At 36.1% G+C, this 13155-nt stretch overlaps 2 protein-coding genes across 2 annotated transcripts; one reads left to right on the top strand and one right to left on the bottom strand.

Moving 5' to 3' along the window:
- The first annotated feature begins 421 nt into the window (after positions 1-421).
- LOC141392428 (zinc carboxypeptidase-like) lies at positions 422-2068 on the top strand. The gene is made up of 5 exons (XM_073965371.1): positions 422-583; positions 650-786; positions 946-1436; positions 1502-1798; positions 1869-2068. The coding sequence occupies exons 1-5, from the start codon at positions 422-424 to the stop codon at positions 2066-2068; spliced, it is 1287 nt and encodes a 428-aa protein (XP_073821472.1).
- Positions 2069-4240: 2172 nt separating this feature from the next.
- Positions 4241-5954, bottom strand: LOC141393136 (zinc carboxypeptidase-like). The gene is made up of 5 exons (XM_073966091.1): positions 5790-5954; positions 5587-5723; positions 4945-5435; positions 4583-4879; positions 4241-4511 (listed from the first exon to the last, which is right to left on the bottom strand). Exons 1-5 carry the CDS (start codon positions 5949-5951, stop codon positions 4312-4314), a joined length of 1287 nt encoding a protein of 428 aa, XP_073822192.1. The 5' UTR covers positions 5952-5954; the 3' UTR covers positions 4241-4311.
- Positions 5955-13155: the final 7201 nt, after the last annotated feature.

Below are 13155 nucleotides of genomic sequence, written 5' to 3'. Positions count from 1 at the left end.
TTGTCTATTTCTAAGACCTACCTTAACACTTCATGTAAACAATGTCATTAATAATCGGTGAATTTTAAAGTTTTGATCAGCCAAGACATAATAAAACGTAATCACCTAAAAAAACACCAATATTTTCTTATACGGGTCCCATAGTAATAAAAAGCTATTACCCAGATAATGGAAAACAAATTGGACCTAGATATCAATTGGATCTTAGCTTATGTAGTCAGATTATTATAATTATGATTTTTTATTGTATATGATTTGCAATTGGGTTCCTTATAAAATTATGATGCCACCATATTCGAGATAAGAAATCATTCGCAAACATAACATATTTTCATAGATTTTATTGCAAAATTGCTTATATAAAGAAAATTTTGATTTAGAGACAAATCATAGTAGTAGTTTTCGAGCAGAAGAAAGCACCATGAAAGTATTCGCAGTATTGACAATAACAGCGGCACTCCTTGGATTGTCAGCTGCTTTCCAACCACCAGCAGCACGTTACGACGACTTCAAAGTCTACAAAGTCTTTGTCAAGGATGAACAGCAATTGTCGGAATTCAAAAAATTGGCCAACAATATTCCTGTGAGTAAAATACACACCCCTTCACAAATAGAAAACCCTTTAACAAAATTTTCTTTATATTAATAGGTTCGTTTTTTGAGTGACATTAGTGGTCCTGGACGTAGCTACGATCTTGCCATTGATCCCGCCAATCAAAAGGCTTTGGAAAATCACATGTTATATAATGAATTCGACTTTAAACTCACCATTGATGATTTGCAAGAGTAAGTAGGATTTTGGACCATTGTAATCCCATCGTTTATTGAGGGCTATTTCCATAGACTTAAATTTTCCATTCCACAAATATTTGCTTTTCAGTGATATAAATGTTCTGTTAGTTTACTTTCAATTCTCATTTCTATTGATTTTTTTATTTTGCGCAGAGTCCTTGAACAAAGTATGCCCGCAAATTTTGAAGCCACAACTTCCACCATGACCTGGACCAAATACCATCAATTGGCTGATATCTATGATTGGTTAGATAACTTAGCCATTGAGAACATGTTCACTGTGACACCTTTCATTATTGGCAAATCCTATGAAGGACGTCCCATTAAAGCTGTCAGAATTTCAACTAAACCAGGAAACAAGGCCATCTTCGTTGAGTCCAACATTCATGCCATTGAATGGATTTCTTCTGCCACCACCACCTGTTTCATCGATAACTTGTTGAAGGCCGAAACCAAGGAAATGAAAAAACTTTTGAGAGACTACGATTGGATTTATGTACCCGTTTTGAATCCCGATGGTTTGGAATACACTCACAATGTTGAACGTTTGTGGCGTAAAAATCGCAAGCCCACTGGTTTCTCCAACTCCTCTGGCATTTGCTATGGTACCGATATGAATCGTAACTTTGGTTATATGTGGGGAGGTAAGAAGATCTATTTTTCAGCTACGGATAAGGCATTTTATTAAACAATAAATTTTGTTATTTAGGTGCTGGTTACAACATTGATGTTCCCTGTGATCATTGGTATGGCGGTGCTGCTCCTGATACTGAACCAGAAGTTTTGGCCTTAGAGAATTTCGTCAGTGCCTTCCCTGAAGGTTACATTCGCATGTATTTAGCTTTCCATTCATATGGTAACTTTGTCTTGTTGCCCTATGGTCATACTAGCACTGAATTCCCACCCAACTATGATCAAATGATGCGTATCGCTGATGCCTTTGCCGATGGTGCCAAAGTGAAATATGACACACAATTCCAAAGTGGTGCCAGTGGCCTTTTGAACTGTAAGTTGAGATTTTAAGGGCATTTTGAAGGATTATCTCCTATTTTCATTTGTTTGTCTGTTTCTTGTAGATCCTGTATCCGGTGCTGCCAAGGATTGGGCCTATGGTGTCAAGAATATTCCCTTCACCGCCACCATTGAATTGCGTGATGATGGTTCCAAATATGGTTTCTTCTTGCCAGCCTCTCAAATCTTGGAAGTTTGTGCTGAAGTCACTGATGGTTTAATTGAAATGGTTGCTCAAGCCCGCAAGGAGGGTATCTTTAAATAAATTAGCACTTTATTTTCTTATAAACGAATTTAAGGACTCTAATAAAATCAGTATTTTCCTTAAAGTGTAAATGGTTATTTGCTATTTCTATAAGATGCGTGCCAAACCATGATAGGTGCTTGGTTAAATTAAAAAAAGTAAAATATTATTAGTCGGCTTTGCCGTCAGAGATATACCTTCAGCCTGTGTGAAATGAAACATTTTTCACAAAAAGAAACGTATGTATTTAGAGGGTTTTCAAGCGACAAAAATATGGATTTTAATTAAAGCTCAAAAGTTTTGCGGGGGAAATACCGAAAGGGATGGACCGACATAGTCAGTCTTGGAAATGGGCCTTATACATAAAATTTAGAGCTTTGGGACCAATATATCTGGAAACGTGTACTTGCCTTCGAAAAACATATTATCGCTGAAACAGGGCCACTAGTGGTACCTTCGGTAAAAATGTCCAAAGGATCCTCGCTCCATCCACCACACTTGGTGCCATAGCGGGTTTTTACGGGCCATTTTTCTCAGGACGTATGGACTTGGCCCTGCAAACTGCACTTACCCGAAGGAGTGGACCGTTATAGTCCATATTCGAATTGGATTTATGTCTGGTAGAAATATTACCAAATTCGAATATGGACTATAACGGTCCAATCCTTCGGGTAAGTGCAGCTTGCAGGGCCAAGTCCATACGTCCTGAGAAAATGGCCCGTAAAAACCCGCTATGGCATCAAGTGGACCGATAGGGCCCACTTTTGAACGTAAACTAAGTTTGGACAAAATATTTCGAGATCCAAAGTTTGGACCAAATCGGTTGCTCCGTTAATGAGATATAGCGCAACATATTGCAAGAAAAATCAAAACGATTCGAGAGGAGTCCCTAAACTACACTTTTCCGATATTTGTGGGAGGTACCCAGAGGAGTTGACATATATAGTCCATTTTCTAAGCGGATCTATGTCTCGTAGAAATGTTACTATGTGCACAGTATGGATCAAATAGGTGACTGCCTTCGAAAGTTATCGTGCGCACCATTTTACCGAAAAGTTTTAAACTTTTGTGGTGGAGGTACCCAAAGGAGTGGACCGATATGGCCCATCTTAAAACTTGTTTTAATTTTGCGCAAAATATTACGACTGTCAAATTTTGGCCTGAATCGGTTTATCTGTTTGAGAGTTATCTTGCGCTCCATCCACCACACATGGTGCCATAGCGGGTTTTTACGGGCCATTTTCTCAGGACGTATGGACTTGGCCCTGCAAGCTGCACTTACCCGAAGCAGTGGACCGATATAGTCCATATTCGAATTTGGTAATATTTCTACCAGGCATAGATCCAATTCGAATATGGACTATAACGGTCCACTCCTTCGGGTAAGTGCAGCTTGCAGGGCCAAGTCCATACGTCCTGAGCAAATGGCCCGTAAAAACCCGCTATGGCACCATGTGTGGTGGATGGAGCGAGGATCCTTTGGACATTTTTACCGAAGGTACCACTAGTGGCCCTGTTTTCAGCGATAATATGTTTTTCGAAGGCAAGTACATGTTTCCAGATACATTGGCCCAAAAGCTCTAAATTTTATTTTGTTTTTCAAAATAGTCAGGCTTAATCCCATAGTTGTTGTTTTAATATTAAAACAACTTTAATTTATTAGTGGGAAAAAATTTGGCGATGTTTACCAAGGGGTAAGGCTGGGAAGACTATAGTTTCAGATCTCTCCACAGATCTTCATCAGTTCCCTTGCTTCTTGTTTTTCAACTAGAAACTTTTTATACCGAAGTGTCAATTGCTCGATCAAATAGATACGTGTGCAAAGAAACACTCTGATCGAGAATTTCTTTGGCACTACCTAAACTCGAGCAACTTCACTTGCAAACAAATCCAAATCTTTCCCAGTGCTATGAGTTCGTTTATTCTCAACGAAAAAAACACATAACTAATTTGTTGGTATTGCATACTACAGCGATAAACAACATTTCGACGGTGCCCGGTCTCACAATTAGCAGGGTTAGCGTTTTCTATTTGGGATGACAACTTCTATTTTGTTTTCTTTGTTTTTTTTCCCTGCCTTAGCCCTTGGTAAACATCGCAAATTTTTTTCCCATTAATAAATTAAAGTTGTTTTAATATTAAAACAACGACTATGAGATTAAGTCTGACGTACGCATCTTATAGAAATAACCATTTAAACTTTAAGGAAAATACTGATTTTATTAGAGTCCTTAAATTCGTTTATAAGAAAATAAAGTACTAATTTATTTAAAGATACCCTCCTTGCGGGCTTGGGCAACCATTTCAATTAAACCATCAGTGACTTCAGCACAAACTTCCAAAATTTGAGAAGCTGGCAAGAAGAAACCATATTTGGAACCATCATCACGCAATTCAATGGTGGCGGTGAAGGGAATATTCTTGACACCATAGGCCCAATCCTTGGCAGCACCGGATACAGGATCTACAAGAAACACACAAACAAATATAAAGTAGTAGTTAAACCTTTAAAATCCCCTTAAAATTTCATCTTACAGTTCAAAAGGCCACTGGCACCACTTTGGAATTGTGTGCCATATTTCACTTTGGCACCATCGGCAAAGGCATCAGCGATACGCATCATTTGATCATAATTGGGTGGGAATTCAGTGCTGGTGTGACCATAGGGCAACAAGACAAAGTTACCATACGAATGGAAAGCCAAATACATGCGAATGTAACCTTCAGGGAAGGCACTGACGAAATTCTCTAAGGCCAAAACTTCTGGTTCAGTATCAGGAGCAGCACCGCCATACCAATGATCACAGGGGACATCAATGTTGTAACCAGCACCTAAATAACAAAATTTATTGTTTAATAAATTATCTTATCCGTAACTAAAGAGTAGATCATCTTACCTCCCCACATATAACCAAAGTTACGATTCATATCGGTACCATAGCAAATGCCAGAGGAGTTGGAGAAACCAGTGGGCTTGCGATTTTTACGCCACAAACGTTCAACATTGTGAGTGTATTCCAAACCATCGGGATTCAAAACGGGTACATAAATCCAATCGTAATCTCTCAAAAGTTTCTTCATTTCCTTGGTTTCGGCCTTCAACAAGTTATCGATGAAACAGGTGGTGGTGGCAGAAGAAATCCATTCAATGGCATGAATGTTGGACTCAACAAAGATGGCCTTGTTTCCTGGTCTAGATGAAATTCTGACAGCTTTAATGGGACGTCCTTCGTAGGATTTGCCAATAACGAAAGGCGATACGGTGAACATATTATTAATAGCCAGATCATCCAACCAATTGTAGATATCTTCCAATTGATGATATTTAGTCCAGGTCATGGAGGATTCTGTGGCTTCCAGATTTGCGGGCATACTTTGTTCAAGGACTCTGTGGAAAATACAAAATGAATGAATGTGAGCTAATAGAACATTTAGAACACTCAAAAACAATATTTGTGGAATGGGAAATTCAAGTCGATGTAAATACCCCCACAAAAAATGGGTTAAAAATAAGTTTTGTGGTCCAAAATTCTACTTACTCTTGCAAATCATCAATAGTGAGTTCATAGTTGAATTCATTGTATTGCATGTGGGTTTCCAAAGCCTTTTGATTGGCAGGATCAATGGCAAGATCGTAGCTACGTCCAGGACCAGTAATGTCACTCAAAAAGCGTACCTATTAATATAAAGAAAATTTTGTTAAAGGGTTTTCTTTTTGTGAAGGGGTATGTATTTTACTCACAGGAATATTGTTGGCCAATTTTTTGAATTCCGACAATTGCTGTTCATCCTTGACAAAGACTTTGTAGACTTTGAAGTCGTCGTAACGTGCTGGTGGTGGTTGGAAAGCAGCTGACAATCCAAGGACTGCTGCTGTTATTGTCAATACTGCGAATACTTTCATGGTGTTTTCTTCTGCTCGAAAACTACAACTATGATTTGTCTCTAAATCAAAACTTTCTTTATATAAGAAATTTTGCAATAAAATCTATGAAAATATGTTAGGTTTGCGAATGATTTCTTATCTCGAATATGGTGGCATCATAATTTTATAAGGAACCCAATTGCAAATCATATACAATAAAAACTAAAATAATAATCTGACTACATATGCTAAGATTCAATTGATATCTAGTTCCAATTTTTTCCATTATCTGGGTAATAGCTTTTTATTGATATGGGCCCCGTACAAGAAAATATTGGTGTTTTTCTAGGTGATAACGTTTTATTATACGTTTCATTATGTCTTCACCGATTATTAATGAAATTGTTTACAAGAATTGTTAAGGTAGGTCTTAGAAAAAGACAATTTAATGCATATTGTGGCATCTGTGTCGAGTTAAAGCCCAACAATGGAAAAGCAATACATACGGTATAGCCTCGATAATCCGGACACCACATGTTTCGGCGGTGTCCGGATTTTCGAATTGTCTGGATTGCCGAGTAGTAAAAAAACAACATAATTTTGTAAGTTTAAATGGTTATGAAAACGCAAATTTGACGTGTCGTGACCGTTTCAAGTCTGGAGCAGCTTTCCTGGCTACCAAATTATTTCCTATATTCCTCCACCGTAATTTAGGTGACATATCAAGTGATGTTTACGGGTATTTATTCATAGTTTTGAAGGATATAAACATCGTAGTCAATGAACATTTTAATACTTCCTGTACAGATATCAATACGAAAATTTCAGTAAAGGTTGGTTTAGCAACACAAATAAAGAAAGCAACAAAAAATTCAACATATAGGTATATAGAACGGTACCCCTTATTTCTGGAATTTTGGGGGTCTTGGCCATATCTTACAATGAAATTGGCTAAAATTTGGCTATCGCAACTCCCTAGTGTTAGAAAACCTTCTTGCAAAACATGTTGAATTGGTCCACATTTTGATAGGGTCCCCATATAATGGGGCGGTACCACTCAGAATTTTGAAGGTTTTAAAAAAATATTAATTCGAAATTGACGAAATGCCACTTTATCTTTCCTGGAGGTAGGATAAAACCATAAAATTGTCGATTAATGTAGGTCAACCCTTTGATGTTGTCCCCATAAATCGACACCGCCCAATATTCGGTATTTTTAGGGTTCTAGCCGTAATAATCAATCAAAATGACTGAATTTTCTAATTTTTACATTGAGAAACACATTTTGACGTATCCTTCACATAACTGAACCGCACAATGTCTCTACTATATATTTAAAAAGCTGAAATATATCACCTGCACATTTGAAAAAATTACAGAAACATCCTGAAAGGTATCCTTAGTATTTTGGGAACAAGTTCCAAATGGAGAAATAATGAACTCGAAAAACTACATTTATTGTCTGAAATTTCAAAATATATGCACCGTATGTCCAAAACCGTTATTTTGCCTGAATATTTTCTTTTGGAAAAATATTCCCTGGAATGTAATACACAGCTCTTCAGAACCTCTCATTGTTGTAAAACGCCTCTATCCCGTTGTTTTCAGTACATTTTTATACCCTCAGCATTTATGCTAACGAGGGTATATACACTTTCATACGGGCAAAATGTGCCTCATCGAAATAATGGTTTTAGACCCCAAGTATGTTTGGACGAAATGTGTTTCAGACAATTTGGAGTCGATTGAGCAATGTCCGTCCGTCCGTCTGTCTGTCTGCCTGTCTGGCTGGCTGGAGCGCACGATAACTCTCGAACGGATCAACCAATTCGGTCCAAAATTTGGCTTTCGTAATATTTTGTCCAAACTTAGTTTAAGTTCGAAGATGGGTTATATCGGTCCACTCCTTCCGGTACCTCCCCCACAAAAGTTCGAAAATGTTCGGAAAATTTGTACGTACGATAACTCTTGAACAAAGTAACCGATTCGGTCCATAATTTGCAACTCGTGAAATGTCTACCAGACTCAGATGAGGTTTCCATATGGACTCAATCGGTCCACTCCTTCAGGTACCTCCCACACAAAATTTCGGATAAGTTCAGTTTAGGACCTGCTCTCGAATCGCTTTGATTTTTGTTTTAGCAACTTGTATTCACTGCCCCCCATACGAAGGTACAAGTTTCATCAGGGGCAAGTCCATACTTCCTGAGAAAATAGCCTGAAAGTTGCACAAAACCCCTATGACACCGTGTGAGGTGGTTGGAGCGCAAGATAACTCTCGAACGGATCTGCCGATTGGTTCCAAAATTTGTCCTTAGTAATGACTTGTCCAAACATAGTTTAAGTTCGAAGATAAGCCATATCGGTCCACTCCTTCAGGTACCTCCCCACAAAATTTCAAAAGTGTTCGGAAAAATTGTTCGTACGGTAACTTTGGAAGGGAGTGTCCGAATTGGTCCATACTTTACACATCCTAATATATCTACCAGATATAGATCAGGTTCAAATATGGACTATATTTGTCCACTTCATCCAGTACCTCCCAAACAAAATTTCGGATAAGTTCACTTTAAGACCTGCTATCGAATCACTTTGATTTTTGTTGAAGCAACTTGTATTCGCTGCTTCAATTACGATGGTAAAAGTTTTTTTCAGGGGCAAATCCACACTTCTTCAGCAAACAGCCCGAAGGGTGTAAAAATTTCCTATGGCACCATATCCATTCCTTTAAGCATTACCTCCGCAAAACTTTTGCTCTTTAATCCTAATCAACATTTTTGTCGTATCATACGCCCAAAATTGTTAAAACCCTCTAAATACATACGTTTTTTGGGAAAAAAAAAATGTTTCAATATACACAGGCTGAGGGTATATCTCTGTCGGCCAAGCCGACTGATACTTTTTTACTTGTTCAACGACGATTTAGTAAAATGTCAATAATGTAGTGAAACCCAAATGCGAGAATAAACTGTTGGTGTGAACTGTGTTATAAAAGATATGATGCAAAATACCACTAAAACAACATGAAGTAAGCATTTAAGAGTTTCAGAATATTCTAAAAAATTGTTGATAAATTTATTTGGAAGATTTTTGCAAAAGGTTACTTGGTTCAACTCCCAATAGTTTAGGCGATACTGACCAGAATTTCAGCAATTATGTAAAATTTTCTATACTTTATAGATTTTTATGCCCTAAATGGAGTTTTTCAAAAGATTAGTTCTACTAGTTTAGGGCTACAATATTGCTAAAGACAGCAAGGCCCAATTCATATTAGTTTCTGAGATAAAGGCCGGATAAATGCAAAAAAGAGTAGATTTAGCCCGGTTTACATGAGGCCATAAAATCCGAACTGGATCTGACAGGACAAAACCCTACTAGGGTTTTTGTAGCCTAAATATGTACTTTTAAAAAATGCATACTAGAAGTTGTTTGCATTTTCAGTGTTGCATAGTGTAATCGAAGGGCTAATGAACTGATTCCTTTAGAGGAAAGGAACACGCAATATCGACTTTTCAGGGAAATAGACCACCCAACATTAGGTTTCAAATACTATTGCTTCATTCGACAGATTCAGATTAGTTCCATATCGACATCTTCCTGGCTGTATAACTGAGTCAACTGTGGCTAGGTCAAAAGTCGAGATTTGGTGCTAAAACTCTGAAAATTTTATGTTTTTTATTTATACACCAATAGCTATTGCTAAGAATTAAAACGTCAATGAAATAAATGGGAATATAATGTTCAAAATAGGAAAAAATGTAAGTCTACAACATTGGTGCTCGCTTCCTTACGCTAGCGTAAAAACAAACCACCACTATTCTGAGCACCCCTGGTCTACAATGTAAAAAACTCTAGTTTCCGGATTACCGCGTTGTCAAGATTAATGAGTGTCCAGATTATCGAGACTATATTGTACTATAAAAAACTGCCAAATAAACAAGTAAGAAGGGCTTTAGGTCCGGTCGGATCGAACTGTTTATAGTATAAGTTCAATTTGTTTGCCTTTACCTTTAAAATGTTGCACAGTGTAATAGAACTCGTGGTTTTACATCGTTTAGTGTATATCTTATGAGTGTGCTCCTTACAGTGTCCTAGTAATAGGCGTCTAAAGGCCAACATTTGATGCGTGACTTTTCTTTAAAAAAAAACCTATTTTTTGCGTTTAAAATTTACAAGTGTCCTTCAATTTCCTTTGACCACCGCCCTTCAGCGATCGAATCCATCCACTAAAACCGCGGATATACAGTGGTGTGAAAAATAATAAGGACACTTCAATCCATAACCAAGATTACATTGAAAACTGACTAAAAAAGTGAAAATTACATTAGTTTATGAAATTTATTGTTTTCTTAAAATGTTAAGAAAAGGATTATAAAAATATTTTGATTGCTTGCAACCATGTTTTATTTATCTTTTATATTTTATGCGAATTGTCGTAGTTTGGTGTGTGAAAAATAATAAGGACACTTCATGACATCTTTTAATATGGACCAAACTTGAAAGAAATTAATGCAGGTTTTTACTAAATAATGGTAGATAAAGTGTTTCAGTGTCATTAATACTTTGTAGGCGATCCTTTGTTTTCTGAAACGGAAGCGCATCGTTTGGACATCGAGTCTACCAAATTTTGGCATTTCTCTACTGGTATCGCGTCCTACGCAACCTGTATAAGTTGCCAAAGGTCGCCATAATGTGATGGACACTTTCCCCTGTTTGATTTTTTAACTTCATTCCACAACATTTTTCAATCGGGTTCAAATCAACAACCATTCTAACAACTTAACTTAATTATCCTGGAACACCTTTTTTCATTTTGCCGTCCTTTTTGGGTCATTAACCTTGCTGAAGACTCATTTGAGAGGCACACCCCCTTCAGCATACGGAAGATTTATATTTTTCAAAATTTCCATGTAATCTGGTGATTTCAAAAACACTTTGAATACTGTATAGAGACCCCACGGCATAGTAAGAAAATGAGTCCCACATCATTCTGTTACCTCTGCTATATTTAGCCGCCTTCAGAGTATATTTTGGGTTATATTATTGATTTTTAGGTCTTCAACCCTGATAAACTCCTCTATCGGAACAAAAAATATATTTGGTTTCATCAGACCAAAGAATGGTACGCATTTTTTCTTAGACCAAGCGATGTGATTTCTAGCAACCTGTATTATTTGCTGAATATTTTTATACCCTACACCACTACGTGGGAAGTGTATAATTTTTCGATTAAAATTATACTTTTCTGACAATGTGAGCTCTAATGTGGCCACCACAGAGTGTTTTAGGAGTTGTTGATGCGTCAAAATTAATATTTAAGTAGTTTTTTATTTGTAAAGATGTGGTAAAAGGATCTTTTTTAATCATCGAATAACGCATTTATTATTACAGGTGCAATTTTTGGATTTCTGCTACGACTTTTATCTTTGAAGTTCACTTAGCTGCATTCTCCACCATTCTTTTTAAAGATTCTAAACTTTCTCTGTAATTTTTCTGTATGAATTTCCTTCTTTATGTAAACATTTAATGATTTCTCGAGTAGCGTGATAACAATGCCTATTTTTACCCACATTTGCAAAGAAAAACTAAAAAACACCGGTAGATTTAACATTTAATGAATAGAAATTAATTCATTTTAAACTTTTACTTACAGGAAAGAATCACAAAAAAACAATATCAATTAATATTTACTAAAACGAAAAACTGTCCTTATTATTTTTCACAGCAGAAATTACGGATTTTACGAAAAATATTTGTTTCGTATAACAACTAAACAGAAAGAAAACAAAATCGTAACAGGATTTCTTATTGCAATACATGTACATTTTCAAAATCAAATTTCCATCGCAAATTCTTCCATTTTACACATTTTAAGAGCGACCAAATGTTGTGAATATCACTGTCCTTATTATTTTTCACACCACTGTAGATACTTTGCAAATAGAAAAATCAGGAATATTTTGACAAATCCGCGTACTAAACCGCGATTTTCTTTAAAAATGGAATGGAATCCTTTATACGCGATTATAATATTTGCGAAAACGAGTGTCATAAATTACTGAAATACGCAAATAATATGGGTCTTTAACGCAAAATAAAATGTGGAGGCACATTCGCGGTTCTTTAATAATCTATTTGAAATAGGTTTATATTGACGTATTTTTAATGGTTTTTTTTTGCATTGTGAGATGCAACTGACGGCACACAATGACCTCTGAGTGAAACATCGAAACATGCATAGATATTGAAAGAGATTGATTCGCTGTGTCCAAAATCGGATGCGCATCTACCGACTTTAACTAATTCGCGAATAACAGGCTTTTTAAGTTTCATATTTTTGAATGATTGCAATTTCAATATTACTCTTAATTTCCTATCTTAATAAGTTATCACAGTAAGCAGCTAAGATTTCGCGATGATAAACCATATTTCTTGATGCAGTTTTAGCAGTATACATTATTATATGGGATTTTAGCGAAATAGTTGGAGAACTCCAAAATATTTTTTTTTCTAATTTTTATAATCGAACCAAAAAATATATTTGAAATATAAGTTTTTTCTCCGTTGTTGTTGCTATAATATGTAATTTATAAAGCCAATGTTTATAATTTTTGTTTCATATTTTTTACGCGTTGTTTCGATTCTGTAAGTATTTTAGATTTATTTTTTAGAGGTTTATACGGACTCTGAGGTAGTAGAATTTTGATTTACTCCCAGATTTTTTTCATTTTTTGTTTTTTTGCGAAAATAAAAACAAATTTTAGAAATGATGGTGTATCTACGTTTGGATACCAAATGCTGTTTCTGATATATGTATACATTTTCTCAATACAATAAATAAGAAATTGTAAAATATTATCAGCCAGTTTCTGTATGTCGAAAGAAGAATGTGTGCGAATGAAACACACCCGAACTTTAGTTTTCGAAATAATTTTACCTTTGCTTTTGCTTCAAAACAAAAAACAAATTTGAAAAACACACACGAGTTTGGACGTGTTTCTTTCGCACACATTCTTCTTTCGATATACAGAAACAGGCTGTATTTCTTTAATTCTTTAGTTCTGTGAACGCGAACAGATTTGAAACCAGAATATTTTCCTTAACCTCTATACCAAAAATCGTGGATGTGCTTGCATTTTTTATACCCTCAGCATTTATGCTAACGAGGGTATATACACTTTCATACGGGCAAAATGTGCCTCATCGAAATAATGGGTTTTAGACCCCAAGTATGTTTGGACGA

The sequence above is a fragment of the Musca autumnalis genome, unplaced genomic scaffold (genome assembly GCF_047663935.1).
Source record: "Musca autumnalis isolate F117 unplaced genomic scaffold, ASM4766393v1 scaffold_2, whole genome shotgun sequence".
In the NCBI taxonomy this organism is placed as follows: Eukaryota; Metazoa; Arthropoda; class Insecta; order Diptera; family Muscidae; genus Musca; species Musca autumnalis.
This window is presented reverse-complemented; position numbering and strand designations above follow the sequence as displayed.